Source organism: Mastacembelus armatus, unplaced genomic scaffold, assembly GCF_900324485.2.
Source record: "Mastacembelus armatus unplaced genomic scaffold, fMasArm1.2, whole genome shotgun sequence".
Taxonomy (NCBI): Eukaryota; Metazoa; Chordata; class Actinopteri; order Synbranchiformes; family Mastacembelidae; genus Mastacembelus; species Mastacembelus armatus.
The window spans coordinates 353,407-380,061 of NW_022872866.1; the positions used below are offsets into that span (position 1 = coordinate 353,407).

At 45.1% G+C, this 26,655-nt stretch overlaps 1 protein-coding gene across 3 annotated transcripts; it reads right to left on the bottom strand.

Moving 5' to 3' along the window:
- Nucleotides 1-597: 597 nt before the first annotated feature.
- LOC113140224 (CSC1-like protein 2) lies at nt 598-24,896 on the bottom strand. 3 transcript variants are annotated; one of them, XM_026324023.2, is made up of 24 exons: nt 24,623-24,896; nt 18,200-18,418; nt 17,603-17,682; nt 16,618-16,656; nt 14,791-14,881; nt 13,236-13,273; nt 11,967-12,109; nt 11,207-11,258; nt 10,624-10,732; nt 10,463-10,533; nt 10,156-10,236; nt 9,920-10,043; nt 9,412-9,545; nt 9,028-9,165; nt 8,767-8,920; nt 8,386-8,492; nt 7,958-8,044; nt 7,808-7,873; nt 7,195-7,357; nt 6,107-6,212; nt 5,748-5,915; nt 5,182-5,297; nt 5,014-5,097; nt 598-4,849 (listed from the first exon to the last, which is right to left on the bottom strand). In XM_026324023.2, the coding sequence occupies exons 2-24, from the start codon at nt 18,365-18,367 to the stop codon at nt 4,661-4,663; spliced, it is 2,508 nt and encodes an 835-aa protein (XP_026179808.1). In that variant the 5' UTR covers nt 18,368-18,418; nt 24,623-24,896; the 3' UTR covers nt 598-4,660. The 3 variants fall into 3 exon arrangements, with proteins under 3 accessions (XP_026179808.1, XP_026179807.1, XP_026179809.1); XM_026324022.2 differs by having other exon boundaries at nt 598-4,852; XM_026324024.2 differs by lacking the exon at nt 16,618-16,656 and having other exon boundaries at nt 598-4,852.
- Nucleotides 24,897-26,655: the final 1,759 nt, after the last annotated feature.

A 26,655-nucleotide genomic window follows, 5' to 3' on the forward strand; every position in this document is an offset into this window, starting at 1 on the left:
AAAAACTACAACTGTCCCATCTGTGTTTGTGTGAGGTTTGCTGGGAAACTGTGTGTTGTAAAAAGACCCACAGTACAAAGAGGAAATTCCATTACAAGTTAAGCTCCTGCATGAAAAATCCCATCAAATTTAAAATACACAAGTATTTTCAGATTCATGTAGTTCAAGTAGTCATGGTTCCCATATATAAAGAAGGAGACCAGAGGATCCTGTTCATGATCTTCATGGATAGGGTCTGCAGTGTGTCTGGTGTGGGGGCATCAGAATTGCATGTCTGCTCTTTGGAGATGATGTGATCCTGTTGGCTTTGTCAGACAAGTTTAGGACAACTACATCTGGACAATCTGGACATGCACATCTGTGTTTATATCTATGAAAAACAACACGTCATGCCAGTTCTATTACATATGTACTTCTGAGTACCACATGTACATCTCATTGTATTGGAAACGAGTCATTTTTTTAAATTGATCAGTTTTCCTAAAACAGCATTATGAGAATTTATTTTACTTTACACAAGGACTTAACCTGCAGGACTCACTTCAGAAACACACATTTGCACTCAGGTGCATTCAGAAAATCCAAAGAGAACAACTGGACAGATGAGAGCCAATTTTATTGATTAAAACACAAATTGGACAGTGTTCCACTGTACATACAACCTGGAAACAAAATAAAAATAAATAGTGTCACAGCAATAAATTAAAAGCATGAAATGAGCCAACAGCCCGCGAGATGAGACTGAGTGGCATTTGTCTCTGAGGACGACAGTGCAGTTTAATGGCTATTTACACACATATATTTTAAACACGGTTTTCATTTTCAGTAGCTTTCAGCACACTCTTCACATTCTTCTGTTTCGCAACTTCAGTAACTTCAGCAACAATAAAAAAAACTAAGAAAAGCGAAAAGCAGCGGCTGATGATAAAAAACAGCATCGTCACAGCTATCGACGCTTCGGTAACACATGATCAGTATCAAATACTTCAGTCAGCAGTTAGAAAAATAACAGACACAGCTTCTTCAACGAGGTCCTTCAGTTCCTACGCCACAGGAGGTCCGTGAATGCAGCAGCTCTCAATCAGATTAGACTGGATCAGATCAACACAAACCAGATCAGACTGGTACAGATCTTAACCTTTGCTCAGTTATCTCACTACAACTCAGCAGCTGATCATGAGCTTTCACTCACATTACATGATCGGCATCAACATGTGAAACTGATGATTTTGACCAGTGATGAGGTTTGAATCTCAATTTTGAAGCCATGTGCACAAAAGATCCTGAAGTGATCAGAAAAAAATTAAATATCTTCAATGGAAACTCCATCTGCTGTGAAGATCATGTGATGTGGTGAAAAGCTCCAGAACAGTTGATTACCAGGAAACCTGCAGCTCTTCCATGTGACTTTTAGCTTCCTACACAGGTAGCTACGCGGTACATCTGTGAAAAGCTCAAAGAAACCATCACCGTCCTCCGATGTTTGCAGCTGAACATGTTTTGCACATTGAGCTGAAACTCAGTCCAAAGCACCACAGGTCCTTCCTCGCCGCCCAGATAAACAAATCTGTGGTGGTTTCCAGACCATCGAGTTGAGAGCTGCTGAGTTGAACCTCCATTCTCAGGTTCAGAAATGAGAACCAGCTCTGCTTCAGTTTCAGTGTCATGTGCATACAATCACTTCTGGAGCGCCCGTCAGTGAAGAGGAAATGAAATAAAACATTATCTGGACACAAACAGTGCAGGTTCTCCAGCATGTAGCCACCAACATCCTGGCAGCTTCAGCTTTCATAGTCCAGCTGTGCCCACACACACACACACACACACACACACACACACACACACTGCAGAATAACATGAGACAAATTAAAACGTGCAACAAAAACTGATGTAAACATTATTATAGAAAATCAAACAACACCTGAGACTATTTTGTGGTTGCTGCACTGAAACTTTTAAAAGTTTGTTTTTTAGGTGAACTAGTTCCTCCCACTTCATAATGATGCTGCTGCCGAGGCTGCATCCTTTCCTGTTGCTATGGCAACAGCAGCTGCAGCAAAGCAGTGGCCTCCTTTCCCTCCATCATACTTGCTTCGTAACTACACACACCCCAGGAAAATGTATATGCTGACTTAAGAGTATGCAGATTAATATGTTAGTCCGGGGGGGGGGGGGGGGCAGATCAGAGCCAAAAAACGTCTGAATAAACAAAAAGCAGGAACAGTTCAAGAGATTACGTCAGATAATATTGTCTCTTAACATGTGACCTCAAAATAGATGGAAGATGAATTTCTAACCAACCCATGGAGTTAATGTTAGCAAACAGAATCAAAGTCTCCCAGCAAGAAATAAAAGGCTGTTTGGTCTACTTCGGTCCGAAATCAGGAATCACCGACTCTAAACTTACTGAGTATTTGGACTGTAAATCTGCCAGTTTTCACTGTGAACTGTGCACGTGGCATTGAGAACGTTCAGACACAGCAACAGGACGTACACAAATTGGTGATTTTTGAGGCAAGTATTCGTACATAATCGTACATATGTGAAGATGGAGCTGCAAGCCTTTAATCCTCACACTCATTACAAATCACATATGGGCGATCCTCAAACTGGACTTTCACCAGAGAAGTCAGCCTAAAGGGGGTTAACAGGATCCAGAATGAAAAACAGCAGCATGAGCCTTTAAAGTGAAGATGGAAGTTACCACTTTTTTTCCCTTAGATGAACAGACAAGCCACGTCTGACATGAATGACACACGAGGATCATGGGAAAGTGTCCTGAAAATATTGTGATCAGAAGGTTTTACTTTAACGTAAAGTTGGAGATGGAATTTCTGTAAAACTCTGCTGACGTCAGTTTCAATTAGGATGTGTCAGGGTAACAGGAAGACATCCAGAGCTTGGCACAAGGAAATAAGGGAGAAACTGCACAAAGAACTAATGTAGCTTGCTAGCTAACTGCTAACAAGCTAGCCAGTTGGGAACACACTGACACTTTATAGTTTTGAGTTTCTAGTTTGTTCTTTATAAAATATTAAGTGGTAAAAAGCTTAAAGCTCGTTCATGGACAGTTGCAGCTTCATCAGGACACAACATCTCCACAGGTTATTTAAAGCAGCATCAGTCTGATGCCTGTCATGAAGCTCAGTACACGCAAACAGAAGGGCTTCAATAAAACCGGACACGGTGCTAATAAACTACGCTGAGTTTCTTCCTCTTGGATCTCTGGCTCCGAGACCTGCACTAAAGGTTTGGCAGCTTCGTCTTTGCTTTGCAAGCTGCCCTGTTAGCTAGCAAGCTACTGACCAGTTCTTCCTGAAGACAACTGGATTATCACTTTCTCGATGTTTGAAGAAGATATGAAAGTCGTAACGTTTCATGATCTAATTCTACAGTAGACCGACAACTGGCTTCAGAAGCACAGGAACTTGTTAGCAATATTTTTTGGTTGCGTGGTCAGGTTTTTGAACTCTTGATGATACGGGTTGGGGGGCAATAAGCTACTGAATAGACACACACACACACACACACACACACAAAAACATGTTCCCTTGAAAGTCCTGACAGCGTCAGGTGCTGAGGGTAGACCACTGGGACGAAAAGCGCTGCTCTTCTGCATCTACCTGAGCACAAACTAGTCCGATGCTGCTGAATGTTTCAGAGCATCCTCACAAAGTTCTCCCACTGAATGAATGAAAGAGTCTTGATTGCTAAACCAACACGAACATCCATGTTCCCTTTGTCAGGTATTCATGATTTAAGGTAGTTCAGGTGATTTCAAAACCAAGAAAAGAAAGCATCCTCATGTTGTGTTTGGGGTTTAGGAGCTGTCCTGTACTGAAGCAGAAAGCCCGAAGCATTCATCCCGCAGGTCGAAAGATGTGCTGCCGAGGTCGGGAGGGAAATCTGGTGAGTTCATTGGCCACTACAGTCCTGCAATAAATGACATCATCTAAAGTGTCAATGTCATAAAACAGACAGAACTTTTAACAACATGCAGTGAACGCCTGATAGGTGCAAAAAATCTAAACTTTCAGGTGATGTGTTAAATGTATCAGCAAAATCCACAAAAAGAAAGAGGAAAGGTGAGCAGGGAAAGGAGACTGCAATGCATCTGCATAAGCGAGGCTTCTACCACTACGACAGCTGGCGGTTGGCGAGTTATTTAGGAGTCTGATACTGGAAGATGGCGGCAATGCTGGGGTTGGTTTGGAGGTGTCCACCAGATCGAGGAAAAACACAGCATCACCATCAACTTTGACCCCTTGACAGGTCGAGTCCTGACGACCTACAGTGGGATCAGGAGTCAAGACACAAGCACGAACAAATGATATCCCGCCCAGGCACGAATTTATAATCACTGCCCCCTTCCCAAGAGAAAAAAAACATTTTGGCCTTGTGGTTATGTACAGTGAACTCCTGTGGAGACAGTTTGATGTCCATCAAGTTTCCACAGACGTGCAGAAGTGGATGTTGGTGACGCCGGCGTCAAAGGTCAGGGTCAAGTCTTCAAGCTGGAAGGAGGTGGAGCTAATGGTGTCACTCCAGTTCTATTATTGTTTACATGGGTAGTAGTTCTCTGGTCATCTCCGTTTTCTAACTGTAGTGTGGGAATAAACTCTCGACTAGCTCCGCCCCCTCCCTCTAGCTCCGCCTTGAGCTACTGGCGGACCTCGTTGGCGATCAGACTGTCCTCCCCCGACTGGAAATCCGCCTCGTTGATGCTGTTCCCCCCATTTAGCATCTCCTCGTCCTGGGATGACCCTCGGTCCTCCTCGCCGCTCCCACTGCCCGGTTCATCCGAGTTTGGGTCTTGGAGCACCTGGGCAATGTACATCTGCTGCTGCTGCTGCTGGACCACACAAAACCATAACAACCAGGTTAAACACAGTTCACAGCCTAAAAAAAGTTCTATTCAATCATTCAATCATAATGTGGACTAGTTGATGAACCGGCATTAGCATCTGCACTTCTTGAATCACAGAGTTCTTTATAATAATTAAATCCACTCACCTGAGATTTGATGGTGGGGGAGGATGAGTGGCGAGCTGGACGTCCGTTCTCGACGGCGTCCACTTCGTTGTCCTTGGTGTCGATCTGAGGCACAGACACACAGTGAGACCAGATCAGAACACCGATTGTTCACACACGTTTTAAAGTAGAACTAAAACGTCTCTGTACCTTGTAGTTGTGAGCACTGAGGTACTTGAAGTGTCCGAAGCAAACGTGGGACAAACAGACAACGATGGTAACGATCAGCACCACCAGAGTGAACATGGACGTTGGTGTTTCGAAACCTGACAGCACATGAACATTGTTGAGCATTCAGTCAGTACGTGGCAGCCATCTTGGCGTTGATACAGAAATACAGCACAAATTTAAAAAGTGTCTTTCATGCTGATTAGGATTTGAGTCGACCTGGAGTCAATGTGGGCTTGCCTCAATATTCCTGACTCTCAACTCTGATGTCTCCCCACTAACTATCTTGGACTTGAACTCAACTGATGTGGACTCAAGTGTGACTTGTCTTGACTTCTTTCAAACTCCATTGGGACTTGTCTCGCTTTAGTTAAGATCTGCCTTGATTTGGTCTTGACTCAAATAACTTGAGATCTGACTTGGGCTACTAAGCTATTTATTGTAATTATATTTGTGCTGCCTGACTCGACTTGGACTTGACTGACTTGAAACTAAATTTGGGCTTTTTCCCCTGAAGTTGGTCAAATGTAAAAGGGGACAGAGCTGACCTGTGCGTACGGTGGAGAAGAAGAGCAGCCAGAAGAGGCAGAGGATGGGCGCAGCCACCACCTGCGTGACGGCTCCAGAGTGGATTTTCTTGTCCAGTTTGGAGGGCAGGTAGGCATAGTACATGTTGTATCGGTCCACCAGGTGTTTCAGAAGCATGTACATCAGACCTACAGGGGGACAGGTGAACTGTTGAGTCACACAAAACTTAAAAGGTCTGATGATTAAAACCTGGACATGTTTCAAATGACTTTGCCTACTGATTTCGACTGATTCCGACTGATACAATAGTACTAATGCTGTATAACCGCTACTGTAACAGTAGTACTGCTTAATGGGGTGTTGTGTAGCTGCGACTGACCAAAGGGGACGATGATAGGGCAGGTTATGCTGTAGGCCATCACCACTGTGAAGACATTCATCATCCAGGCGTACGCAGCTCCAAACTGAAACTCGTAGGCCTGGTGCTGCAGAGACACACACAACATTTTTAATGAGTCGAGCAGCGTCCCATGAGGCCGAAAGGTCCATTAATCCCAGTTTAACTGTTGGAAGAAAAATAATGGGAGAGAAAACTTTCCAGATGTTGGATTCAACTTTCCAAATAAGACACAGAGACACAGTGGAGCCCACATGTAAACAAGGATGGACTTGGTTTTGTTTGTTTTTGTCCAATCCCAGTCAGAGTCCGTCCCCTCGGTCACACCTCCAGAGTCAGTCCATCCCCTCTGTCACACCGCCAGAGTCAGTCCGTCCCCTCGGTCACACCTCCAGAGTCAGTCCGTCCCCTCGGTCACACCGCCAGAGTCAGTCCGTCCCCTCGGTCACACCTCCAGAGTCAGTCCGTCCCCTCGGTCACACCGCCAGAGTCAGTCCGTCCCCTCGGTCACACCGCCAGAGTCAGTCCGTCCCCTCGGTCACACCGCCAGAGTCGGTCACACCGCCAGAGTCAGTCCGTCCCCTCGGTCACACCGCCAGAGTCGGTCACACCGCCAGAGTCAGTCCGTCCCCTCGGTCACACCGCCAGAGTCGGTCACACCGCCAGAGTCAGTCCGTCCCCTCGGTCACACCGCCAGAGTCAGTCCGTCCCCTCGGTCACACCTCCAGAGTCAGTCCGTCCCCTCGGTCACACCTCCAGAGTCAGTCCGTCCCCTCGGTCACACCTCCAGAGTCAGTCCGTCCCCTCGGTCACACCTCCAGAGTCAGTCCGTCCCCTCGGTCACACCGCCAGAGTCGGTCACACCGCCAGAGTCAGTCCGTCCCCTCGGTCACACCGCCAGAGTCCGTCCGTCCCCTCGGTCACACCGCCAGAGTCCGTCCGTCCCCTCGGTCACACCGCCAGAGTCCGTCCGTCCCCTCGGTCACACCGCCAGAGTCCGTCCGTCCCCTCGGTCACACCGCCAGAGTCCGTCCGTCCCCTCGGCCGGCATCACAGTCCGTCTTTCTCACCCTCTTCACGTTGCGGCGGTCAGCGGCGGAGCGAGCCAGACACAGCCGGATCATGTACATGAGTAGACCAGGAATCCTCAGCAGGTCCATGGCGTTCCCGATGAATGCTGATGCGATGACATAGTTGACGAAGAACGCGCCATTATCCGGCAAGAAAACACACCTGAGGGGATAAAGCACAGTGCCTTGTTACTGATCGATCAATCATTGGTAATTTATTGATACCTGATTCAGAATAAGAGTACATACCCAAAGAGACACTTCATCAATACAAAGGGAGGTCCAGGACTGCCAGTTTTAAAATTAAATAATTTAAAACTGCTTGAATTTTATTTGGCCATTTATTTGAATATTAATAAAAGTGGAAACTGAAATGTAAAAGGTTTTATTATTAATTTAATATTAATCAAATGAAATTTTATAATAACTGTGCTATAGTTAGTTATAATTATTCATTCATTAGATAAATCAAATTCATTTATTCTTTTCATTATTTCAGTAGGTCTGTAACTTCTAAGTCTCAGGAGCAGAAACATTTTGTCTCCTCAGAAAAATAATAAAAATAAATCTAATATTAAATATAATAAGATTTAAAAAAAACAAACATACTTACTCAAACCTGACTTTGGCATCTGCCAGGAACTTTCTATCGAAGAGCCAGCGGAAGAAAACATCCAGGCTGTAAACAAACAGAGGCGTTTCAGGGAGGGTGGCAGAGGCCGAAGGTCATTCAGGATCCTGACAATACAACAGATTTTATTACCTGCTGAGTCCGAGAGACGGCAGCAGCAGCACCATGAAGATCAGGAAGGTGTAACATTTGTGCATCGTCGTCCTGTTTTCTCCAGACCTGCAGACACGAAGATCAAATCAGGTTGTTGTGACTGACTGGAGACTCGGTGTGGGCTGTGCTGACCTGGTTTGGGCATTTCAGATTTTTTTGGACTCGGCTCATCTGGATCTACTGACTTGCCTTTTATGGCTAGAGACTTTAATAGGTCTCAACTGATGTGGTTAGAACTTGTCTTCTGGATTTGTCTCCACTAACTTGAGATGTTACCTGGACACCCGCTAAAAGGTCAAGTTAAAACATTAGCTGTGTGTGCTAGTATTAATATTGCAATACTGATGCCATATTAAAGTACTGATGTGATGTTAAAATACTTATGCTGTACTGTAGTACTAAAGCACCTGGTCCAATGAGCCTCGAAGAAGGCAGAGTAGTAGACGATGGTGGGCAGCAGAGCAGAGAAAGCCCAGAGAAGCAGAGTGGGAAAGAACTGGGTGACGATGGGATTCTGTGTGAAGGAGCAACCAACAAAACAACAAGTCAGAAAGGTCATTTCAGGTCATTTCAGGTCATTTTCAGGTCATTTCAGGTCATTTCAGGTCATTTTCAGGTCATTTTCAGGTCATTTTCAGGTCATTTCAGGTCATTTTCAGGTCATTTTCAGGTCATTTTCAGGTCATTTTCAGGTCATTTTCAGGTCATTTTCAGGTCATTTTCAGGTCATTTCAGGTCATAATGCAGCTGTGCTCAGTCTGACTAGAAGCCTGACTGTGGTTCCTTACATTGAGATACTCCACAGGCTTGGTGACGTTGAACTTGTCCATAGTGGAGATGATGATGGCGGGTGTGGTGAGGAAGAAGAGCAGAATGAAGAGGATGCAGTTGATGATAAAGCAGCGGATCCACCAGGAGATCCCGCCCAGCGACAAGTGCTCCCTGCAAGAAGAACCCGGCACACAACCTCAGTTGATTGGTTCTCAAGCTCAAGGTTTGTTTGTTGGAAAATGAATGAAGCTCTAGGTGGGCGGGGCTTGTGGACATACCAGCGGACGTTCTGCGGGTCAGGCGCGTACGAAACGCTCCAGTTGTAAACGTGAAGAACCTCACTGACCTGAGAGGAACGTGGCTCCTGATGACACCGACAACCCTGAACCTGACAGGCGTTAAAGTCCTTCAAAATACTGTGAAAACAAAGGAGACAGGGTCATGAAGAGGAGGTGTGGTCAAAGAGATGGGCGGAGCCAGGACAGTGAACACAGTCTGTGCAAACTGGCTAAAATAATTTGTCAGTTACTATTTTTTAAACCAACAAAAACCGTAACGAAATGTGTCAATGAAGAAACACTTTTTTTCTGTTTTAACGTAACACGGCTTGTTTTCTATGGGTTTTCTAAAAGTGACTAAGGGCTTGGTCTGGCATGGCTCACATGGCGGTCATGGCCTCGTTCTGGAAGGTGACAAAGGCCATGCCCAGCGGTTTGGTGTGGACCTTCTCCTTCTCCTTCCTGTACTCCTCCTTCAGCTTAGCCTCCCTCTTGGTGTAGTAGCTGACTGCCTCCTCCTGCAGGACAAACACATACAGCATTAATGGAAACGTTCCACTGAATCTACTGAAATCGGCCTTTTTTTAAGGTCGGGTGTGTAATTGCGAACTATAATGAAGCCTCCAAGCTGCAGGTGGTTCTAGATGAACCGTCAGAGGTCAAAGTCATTCAGGTTTAACCACAGGAGAACAAATGTTTGTCGTAACAATTCAGCCAGTAGATATTTTAATGTGGAGTCAAGTTGTGGACAAAAGACTGAGTTTTAGAAAGTTCCTCTTTTCACTGAGACCACAGAACTTTTAGGAAATGTGTGAAGTTATTATTAAACGGTGTTGGTGCTGGAGCAGCCTGGGTTTTTCCCGGTGTAAGCGAACGCCACTGGAGCGCCCACCTCCTCGCAGCCGGCAATGGCGCAGCAGCAGAGATGTCCACAGGGTTTGGGGTTGATCATGGTAGGAACATGTTCTTTTGCCATCAGGTCAGTGAAGAACTTCTTACTGCGCTCCGTCTTCTTCCTGCACAGCATAAAAACAAAGAGTAGCTGTTTTAGTTCAAATCTCATCGAAACATTTAAGAAGTTTTCCTACAGTCTGTCCAGTAGTATCCCAGCATGCACTGGGCCCTCACCTCTCTGCGTTCAGAGCCATCAGTTTGGCCACGTTGTAGCAGATGCGAGCCTCCAGCACCGTGCAGTTCTCATACGCCTGCCTGGAAAAACAGATGTCGTACAAATCACAGCTCCCTTCCCGTCTGAAGCACAGTCAGTCAGCAGCGGAGTGACGTTAGTATTTTGACTTTCAGCCGATTTCATTTCTTCTCTTCACTGCAGCTCTCAGCCATTACTGACTGATCATCAAGACATTTTGTTTCTCGATACATCAGAACTTATTTCCAAATCTGCCGAAATGTTCAAGGAGAAGAGCAGTGGACTTACTCGAAGTGCTGTTTGATCTGACTCTCCTCTGCGTATTTAGAGATGCCATTAATGAATAAAGTGCGCTTCACCTGCACAACGCAAAAACAGCATTTAATATTTCTCAACATCAATTCAGCCCTTTAGTTGATTCTTGTTTCCTCAGCTTCCTGTTTTCCTACCAGGTCGTCCTCCTTGTAGTGCATCTTGGACGTGTGTCTCCTCATGCTGTAGACGGTCAGCAGCAGATACATGAAGGCAAACGAAGTGTGGAGCCACAGCAGGTTTGTCCTGGGAAAACAACATCTGTTTGAACATCTTCATTGCTCCGAGTCATTTTTCCCTTTATGCTGTAAAGTACATTTCATTAACGGGACCACAGGCTCATGACCAGAGAAGAAGAAAAGCTAAACTAAGCAGTAACTGACAAACAATATCATATAAACATCATAGTGACTTTGTTTTGGGAAGAACAAACTGGAAACTGGATGTTAACAAATATTTCAGACGGTGACGCGAACAGACACCGGCAGCAGAGATCTGCTGGCAAGTCAGGTCCTCACAGAAGGAAACAGTTTGACCTGCTTCAGCTGAGCTCAGTGAAACAGTCGAGCTCACACTGATCCATCAGAAATGCCTGGATCAGCCCTGATCCCTATAAAAACTGTGTGGACGTCTGATGAGACGCTGCTGCCAGTGATCTGATTCTGTCATGTTTGTGTTGGATGAGATGATCAGTGACTCCAGCACAAATCACAGACTCACCCAGACTTCAGGTTGGCTATCGTGGTGCGTCCGAAGCTGTAGGCATTATTTTCTGAAATGAATCCAAACATTTATCATCAGGAAACGATTCTGTATAATTCTGTTTGTCCTCCACGAAAACACCGGGGTCAGGAAAAAGACACTGAGTGGTAGAGCTAAACTAACTTCAGTACACAAGTACAAGTCCACAGCACCACATTTATTTCAATACTTGTATTTGCAGATTAGGACTACTAATAAAAAAACATAACACTGAAGGAAAAAAATCTGCCGGCGATGTAGGAATATTTTACAGTTTCTAATCAATCCTCAGTTTTTCATTATTCCAGTGTAAACATTTAATTATTAGAAATATCTTTGCTGACAGATTTTTTCACTCACTAGGAGAACATTTATTATGACATAATATTTCTAATAAATCACCATTGTATATGAATTATATATTCATACTTTCAGGGGTGTTTTTTCTAACTGAAGTAAGGTCTGAGTACTTCTTCCACTGCTGCTGTTACTACAAGAACAAAGTACCTGCAGCCTGAGAGCAGGCGTCTACCTCAGACACACACTGGGCTACACACTGGCTGCTGTTACCTTCTTTAGAAGGAGGCCCAGGAACTCCTTGGCTTAGGAAAGCATCTTTACTGATAATTCGGACTAAAACAACCAGACACAGGGCGAGACACTGTGAGAATCTGCAAGCGTCATTTCTCTGAGGTCACTGACACATGTCACAGTCTGGGGTGGTGGGGGGGATTCTTACCCAGCAGGTCTCCAGAGAAGTTGACGGGCAGGACGATGCCAACGGAGAGGACCCCGACTACGACCAGCAGACCGATGATGTGGCGCTGGAAAGAAAGGTAATGAATGGCGTCCTCGCCACACTTCTCCCTGATCTCTTCATCCCTGTAGGAGGGAGAGGGACAGTCTGAGGTCACTTCCTGTTTACGAAATTTCTGTATCTGAGGTACAAACCCTCGACAGGTGAGTAAAGATGAGTGAAGTAAGTAAAGTGAGTAAAGCGAGCAAAGCAAGTAAAGCTGAGTAAAGTGAGTAAAGTAAATAAAGCTGAGTAAAGCTGAGTAAAGCTGAGTAAAGTGAGTAAAGCGAGCAAAGCAAGTAAAGCTGAGTAAAGTGAGTAAAGTAAGTAAAGCTGAGTAAAGCTGAGTAAAGTGAGTAAAGCGAGCAAAGCTGAGTAAAGCTGAGTAAAGTGAGTAAAGTGAGTAAAGTGAGTAAAGCTGAGTAAAGTGAGTAAAGCTGAGTAAAGTGAGTAAAGCAAGTAAAGCTGAGTAAAGTAAATAAAGCTGAGTAAAGCTGAGTAAAGTGAGTAAAGTAAGTAAAGTGAGTAAAGCTGAGTAAAGTGAGTAAAGTGAGTAAAACTGAGTAAAGCTGAGTAAAGTGAGTAAAGCTGAGTAAAGTGAGTAAAGCAAGTAAAGCTGAGTAAAGTGAGTAAAGTAAATAAAGCTGAGTAAAGCTGAGTAAAGTGAGTAAAGTAAGTAAAGTGAGTAAAGCTGAGTAAAGTGAGTAAAGTGAGTCAAGTGAGTAAAGCTGAGTAAAGCTGAGTAAAGTGAGTAAAGTGAGTAAAGCTGAGTAAAGTAAGTAAAGCTGAGTAAAGTGAGTAAAGTGAGTAAAGCTGAGTAAAGTGAGTAAAGCTGAGTAAAGTGAGTAAAGCTGAGTAAAGTAAGTAAAGCTGAGTAAAGTGAGTAAAGTAAGTAAAGCTGAGTAAAGTGAGTAAAGTAAATAAAGCTGAGTAAAGCTGAGTAAAGTAAGTAAAGCTGAGTAAAGTGAGTAAAGTAAATAAAGCTGAGTAAAGCTGAGTAAACTGAGTAAAGTGAGTAAAGCTGAGTGGGAGCCTGGGTAAAGGTCTGAGAGGAGGGAGGGCGACACATTGGGGGACAGAGGTTCCTCCTCGCCTCCTCTCCTCTGACCATCACACTCCACAGCAAACAGCTCAGAAACATCAGCTCAATAGCAACTACATATCCAACAAAGAAAGTCAGAGGAAGCTACAGTGACGTCTGAATATACTCACTTTATTCTGAAGATGGCCGTCAGCCACGAGCAGAAGCCCTGGAGTCCAAAAACAAACATGTAGAAAACACAAGTTCAAGTTTCCCCAATTCCATAACGACAGACTTTAAAATGATTTAAAACCAGACGTGGACAAATAAATCAATAAGCAAATAAAAAATAATCCGGTTTACCTCACATTCAATTTTCACAGACGGCCAAACATTTTACAATATCATCCTGGAAGACCTGAGCATCAGTAATGATAAATCACCTTATTGATCACTTTAACTTTCCTGTTTGTTGACCACTGTAAACATCCCGAACACGTCTGGTGTTTACATTTTAGCATTTTTATCAATATGATCTGTAAAACAAAGCTCATCAGTTCCTATTGGAATCAGTTGGACTTAGATTTGTTCTTTTACAGTAAAAATATATCATGTACATATGATTTCACTCAAACTGGTATACGACATTAGTTTCTGTGCTGGTTTATCATTCTACATTTATACCCTCACAGTTACACTGACCTATATGCAGTCTGTGTTGTCAGCTACTTCCTGTGTCCTTATGACAAAAATGGCTGTTTAGGTGCGTTTAGGTGAGTGGGCGGGGCTTCAGCTAATGACTGCCGGTCTCAGACTGACCTTCACTGAGCCACTCAGCATTAAAGTGGATTATCGCCAACAGATTAAACACAAACAGAGAGCTTCACTGTAGGACGCCCGACACATTCCCTTCACGTTTTACTCTCGTTAGCTGACCTGGGTGTGATCTGATCGACTGAGCCAGAACCACACACACCTTTACCGAGTGAGACCGTCTGGGAGTACAGAACGTCATAGGTTCTATTCTGAATGAGTCCAATTTATGAGGTAAAAAAATATGGTGATACAAACAGAATCCTGAATGAAAAAAATAAATCTTGAGGCACTTTTCTTCTTTGTTTGTTTAAATGAGCTTCAGCTTAAATGAGACCAGACATTCCTCTTCTATTAAACCATCACATTTCCAGACTTGACACTGAGGGACCACATGTACAAATCCTGTTTATGGGGAATTCGGTCTCATATTACTATTTAGAATTGTTCTGTGTCTTACTTGTATACAAACAATGATTTAGTGTGTATTAGTTTACATTCAGTCACAGTGTCTCATCAGCAGCAGCCCATGGGTGCACAGACAACTGTCCCTGGATCCCTGTGACACTGAAGGAAACTTAGAAACAGCAGGATCCTGAGTGAGGTTCTGCAGCCTCTGTTTCCTCTGAGTGGATTTATGGAGCTTTATTGTGGAGAGACATCAGAAACATGTTAAAGAAAGTGGACGTCACACTGAATCACATCAACATGTGTTTCGTGTCTGTGTTCACTTTTCTCTGTTATGACTCATTTTTAATGTGAACTATTCAGTTGGTAATTTGAAGAATTGCATGCAGGACCTGGGTGTCACGGCTGCACCTGCTGACAAACTTAAGATAACCTGTGTAACCCCCGCCCCCCCAAAGGGCCCAAAGGAAACCAAAGAAAAGAGAAGAAGACGTGAGGAAGAGCAGGAGGATGAAGTGTCCTTACATTGTCTCTCTGGTCGAAGTCGACGGAGCTGGAGACGGACGTGAGGCGTTCGTAGCGGTCAGGTGTCTCTGAGTGCAATGCTGACGCAACGCTGTGGACACAGACAGGAAGTAGTCAGCTGACTGTTAGCATACTCTGACCTTTGACCTCTGCTCTGCTTCCTAGAATATTTTAGTGGAAAAGACCTAAGACTCAACACAACAGCAGCCAACAGCTGAACAACACAAACTAAACTCTGATCTGAAAACAGCTGCCTCTCCACAACATGACTCGTGTCATAAAAGATGCTTTAACATCCAGTGTGGAGATCTAAGATAAGGGAAACTATTCAGGCCGTCTTGTAGTTAATAAGTCAGTCAGCAGAGAGAGTGGTCAGTAAAAATTGATGGTTTGGAATCACTGCATCACTTAATCTTCTATTAAGATAAACTACGAAATAGCTGCGTCTGTGAAACAATAAATTTACTGACGATCCCTAATGTCGAGCAGACACAGAGTTTTATTGATCATGATCTGCTCACACTGCACGTCAAACGACCTGTCCAATTCCAAACTCACTCGGGCCCAGATCGGGCCAAACCTGCACAGGGTCTCTCCCCTGTCACTGAGACTGGGAGGAGCCAACATCGTCCTGATGAACACCTGTTGAATGTCAACGCACCTCGAAGGCCTGAGCCTCCTGAGTTTGGTCATTCTGAGCAGACAAAGGTGTTTTTTTACCAACACTACCCACTATACTACACACACTGTAAGAACTCTGCTGGATTAACGTCGACGCCACGCACAGTGGTGCTTATCAGGTGTGTTTTAGGAAATGTGCAGAAAACACACAGCTGAAAATGTGATCAGGAGACTGATCTGACCTCTGCTCTGAGCTTTTGTGCCACCTGGCAGAGGTGTTTCCAGATGTGAGCATGCTAGTGTGGCTTACAGGGGTTTAGCTAGTTATCACGTCACAGGGATTATGACACTGAGCTGCAAACACACACGGCCTGTTACCTTTTCACCGGTTCATAGTTATCTCTGTCTCGTCTTCGGCTGAATCAACATTAAACATGGAGACAAGGGTGGAGCAGCGTTAGCATCACAGCTGTTATTATTAACAGCTGCTAGCATCACAGCTGTTAGCAGCACATTAGCCAACAGAGACAGTTTTCAGTTCATCACACTCACACTCACACTCACACTCACACTCACACTCACACTCACACTCACACTCACACTCACACTCACACTCAGGTCAGTATTCATGTGGTACGGGGGCCGACTGGTGCCACCTGCCACACAGATCAGTGACTTCTGTCCTTTGTGTAAATCATGCCGCACACACACACAACCTGATGGATGTTAGAGAAATGATTGATTTGTCCAATCAAATGGCAGAAAACAGGGGAAACATTCTAATGTCCCACGGTGCAGGTTTACTATTGAGTTCTAATTGAATTGAACATTCTCATTGAAAATTAAATATTTATATTTGACCTGAACATAATATCTCTAATTAGGCAGCACATTATCAGTTTGTGTGTTAGATGAAAAATAAGCTGGTAGACAGGTAAACACACCTGCTGCCCTGTTTCCTCTCTGCCAGCACAGATCCTCTACTCCACTGCTAAACCTCTATTGCCTGAGAGACAGAAAAGCACCAGCACCTGTGTGCTGGGTGGCACCAAGGACCCCCCACATGAAGACAAACCCAGACTGGACAGAAGAAAAAGTTGTGGTGTTAGTGCACCAATCAGAGAGCAGAACCCTGTTAATGAAACCAGGAGGAGGAGGAGGAAGATGTTAGCGGACAAACCAAACATGGAGGATGCAGCAACATACTATTCCCGCTCTTCCAGATCGCTGAAACGTTTCTTCAGTCTTCAGGAGGAAAAACAGAAAGAAAACAAACAAGCTACAGATGACAACCAACAGGAAACCAGTTCATAGAAGACAAACAGCCAGTGGCTCCCAGCACGTACAGCACCCGAACCACCTTCACATAAACCTGGTTCAGGTCTCGGTGAAAACAAACTCCTCCTGCTGTTTTATGGAGCCAGAACAGTGACTTTAAATATTGGCACTGGAAACATTAAAAACTAAATATCTGAAAATAAAACCTGAAACATCTGTATTGAAAAAACAATGTCCTGAAAAAATCTGATTATCTCATTTTCATTGTATATTGTTTTTAATTCTGACGTGTTTTTCAGTGGCGTCGTCTGATTTTTTGTCTTTTCAGATTCTGTCATTGCTGTTTGGTGAGGAGGGGAGGAGGAGGGGAGGAGGAGGGGGGGCGGGGCTAAGGGGCGTGGTTTCTACATTAATAGAAGAAAAGAGCACGTTTGATAACTCAGGCTGTTACCACACCAGTGGTACTTTCACTTCCACACAGTCCGGACACAGGTTTAATCAGGTTTTAGGGTAGAAAAATGAAAAAATGTTTAACTAGTTAATCTCAGCGGCTGCAGACCAGACAGACTGAACGTGGCTGCAAAGCTTGTGTGCTGCTTGCATCTCACTTTTAAAACACATTCCCAGTTAGTCTTACTGGGTCTTTGTCAGCTGTCTTCGGCCACGGTTCTGCCCTGCGGGCTCAGGGGGCCATAATGAAAACAGGAGGACCAAAGACACGAAGAAGACGCTGCACTAGATAACTAACAAACAACACAAAAGTGAGATGCGATCCACGTGCCGGGAACCACCGCTCTGTTTGTTCCTCTGAAATGTTTTTATCTACGAACGTTTTGGGACAGAAAACACTAGAGAGTCAACAAACTTGACTGAATCTGAACGTTTCCTGCTCAGGTATTAAATCTCTGTTTACCTGTCTGCGTCAGTGACCAGCGCCAGGCGGCCATAGTCCCATGCAACTTTCCGTAGAATAGAAAAGACAAAGAGCAGCACCTGAAGAAGAAGAGGAGGACTTCCTGTTAGACTTCATGTAAAAACAAACTACAGAATACATTTGAAAATCAGGCGTCACTAATTTTTCCAACAGTCAGTGAATGCCACAGCGGCTCCCACAATGCACCCTGTTTTTATAACGGCCTTGTGCCCTTCACTACAATCGTATCCCAGTGTCCTAGTTCCTTACACATAATCCACAAGTCAGAAATATGAAAAAGAACCAGGAAACATTTTCACAGAAATAAGATGTCCTTTTCTCCAACATGTCAAAATAAAAGCACTGGCTCTTATTTTGGAGGAACGCATTGATTTCCGGTTCAAATGAGGATCAAGGATTGAGATAGAATTAAACAATAACAGTTGATTATTATTAAATAAGGCAACAGAAATTCAGCCATGGCCCGTTTGCCGTGTTAATCCCATCTCAGAGGAAAACGTGGATCCCTGGGGCCCTGCCCCTCCTAACCGTGCAGGTATGCTGTACTGAGCATGTGCAGTAGTGGCGTTGACTCACCAGGAAGCACATGAAGTCGAGGGCGAGCACAGTGGGCACCCCTCCGAACGGCAGCCCCTGCAGCACCGTGCTGCGGATGCGAGCCGAGTAACAGTAGTCCTTGGACTCGCTGTGGACTGAGCAGTTGCCCTGCCCGCTGCATCCCTGGACGCCTCCAAATATCGCCATGGTAACGATCAGCGCTCTGAGCGTGCTCACTGCCGCATCCTTGCTGAAAGCCTGAGGGAGGAAAGAACTTTATTAACAACACAAACATGAGCATTAAACCAACCACATCAGCATTAAAGACGTTGATGTAAAAAACAAGTGTTCACTTCAAAGTAAAAGCACAACACACTGTAAATGTACTCAGGGCAGTAATGACGGTTTTTAAAGGCTGATCTTTTACAACTTTCCAATTTAGCTTTTTCTTCATGAGGTTCAAATATTGAAACAATCATTTCTAAAATGTAAGAAGCAGAAACAGCATGTCTTGTGTAGATAAATACAGGTACAGGTGTGTCCAGGAGTTCCTGTTCCACAAGTGATGGACATTGATGTTTGGTTGTTTTCACAGAGGAGAAATCGTTAGAGTACAGAGCAGTCGCATCACAGAACACGCCCACGCGAACACACAGGTCCACTCAACGTGGCTGCTGGTTTTACGAGGAGCTGACTACATTTCCCAGGATGCCTTGGAGGCAGCAGCAGCTTCCTCCTGTGTGACCTACTGATCCTGTTACCACAACAACTTGGACTGCGGCTCCTGACCCAGTTTTTCCGCCTCGGCGGTCGATTGTCATGAAATGCCAGCGACAGTTTGCTCCATTCAGACTTTAAAGCTCAGCAGAACAAAGAACCCACGATGTTTCGCTGCAGCCTGAGTCTCCGCTGGAACCATTATTTTTCATGGCTTTTCTCACTGCTGCTTTTTGTCTATGTCTGACTTCCATTTGGCGAATAGTGTCATGGTTTGCTGCTTTAAGGGATGTAAATGAAAAGCATAGGAAGCCCCTTTCTGTGTCTCAGCAGCAGCAGCAGAACTGACAGTGACCAGCTGCTGTTTGCAGTGAACCCATGGGTGCACAGACACCTGTCCCTGGATCCCTGTGACACTGAAGGAAACGTAGAAACAGCAGGATTCTGAATTAAGTTCTGCAGCCTCTGATTGTGGATTGTGGAGGGACACTAGAGATAATGGAAGTGGAAATCAAACAAACTGTGAACTGTAATCAGCTGCAGACAGACCTGCCCTCACCTGTCCCTCTCACCTGTCCCTCTCACCTAATTTGGCTGAACTGGGCTGAAGTTTGTCGTCTTGGATATTTGAGTTTCTTTAACATAAAACAGAGAATAAAATCTGAGGCTCTGAAGAAACTGACCACAGAGAATCAGAGGACATTATTGATTATCAAGCCACTGTTTCTGATCAGCTAATCAAATAATCAACAAGCCTTCCTGTACTGCCACATGATCAGACTAACCAGAGGAACAACCAGGCAGCTTTGTTTGTGTTGTAGAGAACTGTGCAGCCTGTAGGGGGTGCTGCAGGCAGCGGCTCTCGGTCTAATCTGGAATATTCCAGCATCCTTCAGAGAAACCCCCCTCTGTTGTCATGGTGCAGCAGCAGCAGCGTGACTCATGCGAAGCCTCCAGACTCTGAGCTGCAGACACACTGCAGCTCTGACAGCACATTCAGGGTCCAGACCAACACCAGCAAACCTCATCAGTCCCGTTCAGCCCAGGCCTCATCTGAAACAACTGCTGCTGTTATTCAAGTGCACCTGCAACAGCAAGCACCTCTATGTGACTCACTAAGCCCCGCTAGTTTAGCCCTGGTCTATGTGACTCACTAAGCCCTGGTAGTTTAGACCTGGTCTATGTGACTCACTAAGCCCTGACAGCTTAGCCCTGGTCTATGTGACTCACTAAGCCCTGGTAGTTTAGACCTGGTCTATGTGATTCACTAAGCCCTGACAGCTTAGCCCTGGTCTATGTGACTCACTAAGCCCTGGTAGTTTAGACCTGGTCTATGTGACTCACTAAGCCCTGATAGTTTAGCCCCGGTCTATGTGATTCACTAATCCCTGACAGCTTAGCCCTGGTCTATGTGACTCACTAAGCTTTGATAGTTTAGCCCTGGTCTATGTGACTCACTAAACTCTGACAGCTTAGCCCTGGTCTATGTGATTCACTAATCCCTGACAGCTTAGCCCTGGTCTATGTGACTCACTAAGCTCTGATAGTTTAGCCCTGGTCTATGTGACTCACTAAGCTCTGACAGCTTAGCCCTGGTCTATGTGACTCACTAAGCCCTGGTAGTTTAGCCCTGGTCTATGTGACTCACTAAGCCCTGACAGCTTAGCCCTGGTCTATGTGACTCACTAAGCCCTGACAGCTTAGCCCTGGTCTATGTGATTCACTAATCCCTGACAGCTTAGCCCTGGTCTATGTGACTCACTAAGCTCTGATAGTTTAGCCCTGGTCTATGTGACTCACTAAGCCCTGACAGCTTAGCCCTGGTCTATGTGACTCACTAAGCCCTGGTAGTTTAGACCTGGTCTATGTGACTCACTAATCCCTGACAGCTTAGCCCTGGTCTATGTGACTCACTAAGCTCTGATAGTTTAGCCCTGGTCTATGTGACTCACTAAGCCCTGACAGCTTAGCCCTGGTCTATGTGACTCACTAAGCCCTGGTAGTTTAGACCTGGTCTATGTGACTCACTAAGCCCTGACAGTTTAGCCCTGGTCCTGTGACTCACTAAGCTCTGACAGCTTAGCCGTGGTCTATGTGATTCACTAATCCCTGACAGCTTAGCCCTGGTCTATGTGACTCACTAAGCCCTGGTAGTTTAGTCCTGGTCTATGTGACTCACTAAGCCCTGACAGCTTAGCCCTGGTCTATGTGACTCACTAAGCCCTGACAGCTTAGCCCTGGTCTATGTGACTCACTAAGCCCTGGTAGTTTAGCCCTGGTCTATGTGATTCACTAATCCCTGACAGCTTAGCCCTGGTCTATGTGACTCACTAAGCCCTGGTAGTTTAGACCTGGTCTATGTGACTCACTAAGCCCTGACAGCTTAGCCCTGGTCTATGTGACTCACTAAGCCCTGGTAGTTTAGACCTGGTCTATGTGATTCACTAAGCCCTGACAGCTTAGCCCTGGTCTATGTGATTCACTAAGCCCTGACAGCTTAGCCCTGGTCTATGTGACTCACTAAGCCCTGGTAGTTTAGCCCTGGTCTATGTGACTCACTAAGCCCTGACAGTTTAGCCCTGGTCTATGTGACTCACTAAGCCCTGGTGGTTTAGTCCTGGTCTAAACCCTGCACGCAGCAGAGTAGCAAACAACCTGACCTTGTAAGAAATACTCTGTTGCTGCTTTCACTCATTTCACTGTTGCCCCATGAAGGAAAAGCTGCTGATCTGATGTGTGAACAGCTGGTACTGAAAACTCCTTCATGTTCCCAGGCCCATATTTGGGTCCCTGCAGTCAGAATCTTGTTCCTGGCTCAGGATCAGTGGCACCACACAGCTCACAGACAGGAGGTGGGACCAGTCTCACTGAAAGATTTTAAACTGGAGTCCAACATGTGAAGACTCAGTGAAGAAACGTCAGATTGTGCAGCAGCTAAAAAAAGCCTCTCCCCCTGCTGCTCGCCACAGATAACAGCGAGTGTGTTCGCTGGTGTCTGACATCAGCCGTCAGAGAGAGGCACACAGGAAGTCACCACCTCGGAGGTCACATGGAGCAACAGATCTGTGCCAATCTACGAGTTGCTCTGTGGAGGCCTCCACCCGCTCAGACTCCAGATAATAATCCAGAGGTTACTCTGTGATCCAGGGCCCGTGGCCAGAAACCTGCTGCTGTACAGTTCAGACGGGCACGATGCGACTGACGCTCTTATCAGTCGGCCGCATGTGTCCCCCTAAACCTCCTGACCCTGACAGTAAAGGCAGTTCCGCTTTCTTCTAACTGCAATTTAACATAAAGAACAAGTCCGATCAAGGCCCCTGCAGACTGTTTGACCACCAGTCCTCCTGCACAGCAACATTTTATGAGAAGGCCAAGCAGCATTTAGTTACTGTGCAGGACAGGACCACATAGGACCAGCTCAAAACCAGGTCCTGCTCCGCTTCAGACTGTACTGAATTTATGTCGGTTCTAAACTGTAAACCAGTTCTGATGTGTTTAGTTTCTGTCTTTATGCTGCGTTCTGTGAGAAACTGAATGAAGCTGATTTTCACTTCAACTCTGAAAATGGTTTTAACACGTAAACACTTTGACCGAAGTCTGAAACATCTGCTGAGGAGGCACCAATACGGAGACTCTGAAGAAGGTCGGACCAAAACCATGAAACTAATCCGGAATCAGCCAGGAGTTGACACAACCGAGTAGAGCTGCGGCAAATTCTCGGGGAAATCGATTACAAAAAATAATTACTACTATAATTACCATCACTCATGTTATCGGACCTGCTCCGAATCATTGTTCCACACGGACCGCAATCACTGTCGCACAACGCATTTCCGTATCAAGAGTTAGCGCCATGGCAGAAAAGTCCAGTTTCCTGTCGTTCCCGTCATGAATTGCACAATATTATTGTTTAAAAATACAAAGTTTATCCGATTACTCGATCAATCGTGAAACATTCGGTAGGGTACTCGACTCCAAACATAATCGATAGCTGCAGCCCTTCAGGAGGAACGAGGGCGTGCGGATACTGAAAGGAGGTGAAGCGTCACAGGAGTTCACACTTCTCGACTTTACTAAGAAAACAAACATCTTGGTTCATCTGGTTTCAGCTGTTGGTCTTTACTGATGTCAGATCTGAGTTTGCTCTGACTGACCTTAAGTCAGAGTCACAACCTAATTTTCTGTCTGCTGCTATAAAACAACCTCGACCCTGTCCAGAGTCCAGGTCGGAGGACTTAAAGGCTCATTGTTGGTGTAGATCCTATTAAAGTTTTGTGACTCGTGGAAATGTTGGTTTACTGCCCTGATGTTTGAATAATTGATGAGTTAAATTTGACCCAGATCTGTCACAGTCACAGTGAGTCAGTCGGTCGCTGCCTCGTGGAAAACGAAGAACAAGGGAAGACAAGTCCAAACCAATATTTTCACGTTGATTATGTGTCAGAGTTCGCTCAGTTTGATCACATATCGATTGTTGGAGCCTGCGAACGATCTGATTTAAACTGGAGCCAGTGATCGATATGAAATATCCTGGGCCTGTTTCACACAGTCAGTCACTTTTCATCAACTCTGAAATGCAACCAAAATGAAATGCGGTTCTTTTATTGAGCACGTCGGCGTGAAGTGCTGCTTTAGTGGAAATAAATGCCTCTTGGTTTCTGCCCAGAGCTGAAAGGCACATGGAAGTCGGTGCCTGACATGAGACTGTCAAAATAAAAGGGGCAAAGGTAAAATGGCATCAACGCAGATGTTTGTGCTCCGTGTTTTTATAGACACGTGAAAGTTCTTCAAGTGAACAGAATCTGGTCTGACTTACATTTAACCAAACGTTCACACAAAGAGACAAAAACCAGAAGAGTTTCTGCCTGTGCCAGGTCAAGTGCTAGAAAAGGTTTAGTTTGAATCCGGTTTGAACAGAACCTGATTCTTTAAAAACCTGTTTTCTTGGCTCTGGACCTGCTGTGTCTGATTTCTATGTGACGTGTAAACGCAGCAGTGGATCGGGCCTGGTCTCTGAGTGGACTGTCCTGGCCTCATGATCGATAACGCGTGTGTTTAATTAAAATGAATGAATTACTCTAATTATTGTATTAATCATTTCAGATCTTCAGTGGGAGTGAAATGAATAACTTTGATTATTGTCTCTAATTTACAGTTTTTCTTTCTCTCTGATGATTAAACCGACTGACTGAACCAACTTTACTGATGCATCACTCAGACGTTTGAAACGATCAATCGATTGATCGACTGTTTAGCAGTAAATAACATTTGGGCCCATTTTCTGACATTTTTCCGTCCTACGGACTGAGGACAGCGTCGGATGGAGCTGCGGCCCTGCAGCACCTGCAGTCCGGCCTGACCAAAACCTGCAACACCGACCAAAACCTGCAACAACGACAAGTGCGCGACGCCAGACGGAAAATACAGCGGTAGAAACGTGATGAAGCAACGGGCCGGTGTCACATCAGAGCTGCAGACGGACGCACGGACAGCTCGGTGCGTCCTCTGCGCACACGTTATATAACCGACACCCCCCCACCCCAGAAACACCGGGGCCGTCCGGAGGCTGGATGGATGCTATCCGGATGGAAACAGCGAGCAGGTCTCGCTGACAGGCCGTTGCTGCAGCCTCTCCGGCGGCCTGTCAGCGGCGCCTCGACCCGCTGGGGATCAAACAAAGCGCCTTATGATCCACCGCAGAATAAAGCCCCAAATAACTAAACCCAATTAGAATCAAGCCGGTACCTGACCATCCGAAGCCGATCCCGCTCCTCCTCTCCTCCGCCAATGAACTGACTCCACCGCAGAAAAAAGCCTCACAAATCCACCGCCGCCCCGGCTGCGTCCTGGCGCAGCGCCGCCATCCAAGGAAAAGACTGATCCGAACCTGCGCCACCGTCAGTAGGAGAATACCCGCAGGAGCGCGTCCCTCCGAGTCCGCTGCAGCCGCTGCTCCTCCACCGGTGTCGGTGCTAAAATGGAGGCGGTCTCACCGGGAATAGAAACAGCGGAGCCGTCGCCGGGAGGAGGAGGAGGAGGAGGAGGAGGAGACGGTGCCAGAGCCGCTGCTGCACCGAGCCGCCGCCAGGGGGCGCCACCTCCACAATAAGAGTCTCCACTGCCTTTATTTTTACAGTTTAGTCAGAATCAATAACAATAATAATAATAATAATAATGATGATGATGATGATGATGATGATGATAATTGTCTCTATGTGGCCCTGTGATGGACTGGTGATCAAAGAGAGCTGGGATAGGCTCCAGCAGGTCCCTGGGACCCTGGTTAGGACTAAGGGGGTACAGATGATGGATGGTTCTGTTGGAGCAACAACAACAAACTGAAATAAATAAATAATGAAATAAAAAAACAGGAGGTTTTAAAAATATTTAATTTCTATATCAAACATATCAGAGATTCGTTAAAGGGTATTTGATGTTCTGATTTCTACTCACTTCGTAATGTTCTAGTTTAAAGGCTGTTTCACTAAGCTGCTGCAGGAGTTTGGCTCCTTGTTGTTCCCAAAGAAAGAAAAGAGAGAACAGCTATATTTCCCCACAGAAAGAAACTGAAGGAAATGAGAAACATTATTTTATGATGTTTACAGGCGGCTGGGACTTCAGCTTTAGTAGGAGCTAAACTCATATTTAACATTGTTCACACTGTTCACAGGGACTTGATCATTTCATTCAGCTCCTGGTTTGTGTTGCTGGTGGTTTCAGGCCTGAACTTGGTCTGAATCTGAATAAACAGACGCTGAGGAAACAAACAGCTACAGGAGGAAAACAAACCTGCTGCTGTTCACATCTGGAACGTCAGGAATCTCCATGTGACCCGTCCTGCTGCTGCACAAACCTCTGGCTGCATCTTCATGAGCAAGTTCCACTTTGCTGCTTCCTTAAACCGAAACCTCACACTTTGGTCCAAAAAAGTCATGACATGAAAAATGGGAATTTTATGGTAATTCACAGTTACAACTATTTTCCATTAACCTGAAATTTAATGTGTATTTTTGTAGTTTTATTAAGGCTGACATGTATATTGGAAATACAGGGAACAGACTGGTCTTCAGACTGGTCTTCAGACTGGTCTTCAGACCTTCTGAGTAACAAAGGCAGGTTTTGTTTTCAGCTACAGGGGTGTTTAAATCTGTTCTTCTCAGAGCAACAACCAACGAAACATGAAGGACTTCATGTTTCAAAGGAACATGTCTCTGCTTCACGCCATCTTTCCTCCCAAAGGGAAAAATCCTACAGCACCCAGGATGCATTGCGCCCACTGCATCACAAAGTCACAGCCATTGTAATCACATGACTCTGACTATGGGAAGATCAAACATGTTGAAACCTGTTGTGTCTCTGTTTGTACTGCAGGAAGTACTCAGCTCCTTTACTGCAATACTAGCAGAAATACCACAGTTAAAATCCTGCATTCCAAATGTCACTGTATTAAAAGTCCAAAAGTACCAGCATCCAAATGTACTTGAAGTATCCAAAGTAAAAGTACTCATGTACAGAATGGCCCATTTCACATGAATGGATCTGATATTATTGGATTATATACTTCTAATTTGAAGTACTTTCTATGCCGCTGGGTAGCTGACGTTAACTACCTTATATACTTCTAATTTGAAGTACTTTATATACCGCTGGGTAGCTGACGTTAACTACCTTATATACTTCTAATTTGAAGTACTTTATATACCGCTGGGTATCTGACGTTAATTACCTTATATACTTCTAATTTGAAGTACTTTATATACCGCTGGGTAGCTGACGTT

Coding starts and splice junctions, on each gene's coding strand:
- LOC113140224 (XM_026324022.2), bottom strand. CDS start 18,367: ATGGCGATATTTGGAGGCGTCCAGGGATGCAGCGGGCAGGGCAACTGC. Junction 17,683..18,199: donor TCGACTTCATGTGCTTCCTG/GTGAGTCAACGC, acceptor CTTCTTCTTCAG/GTGCTGCTCTTTGTCTTTTC. Junction 10,044..10,155: donor ATGGCTCTGAACGCAGAGAG/GTGAGGGCCCAG, acceptor TATGCTGTGCAG/GAAGAAGACGGAGCGCAGTA.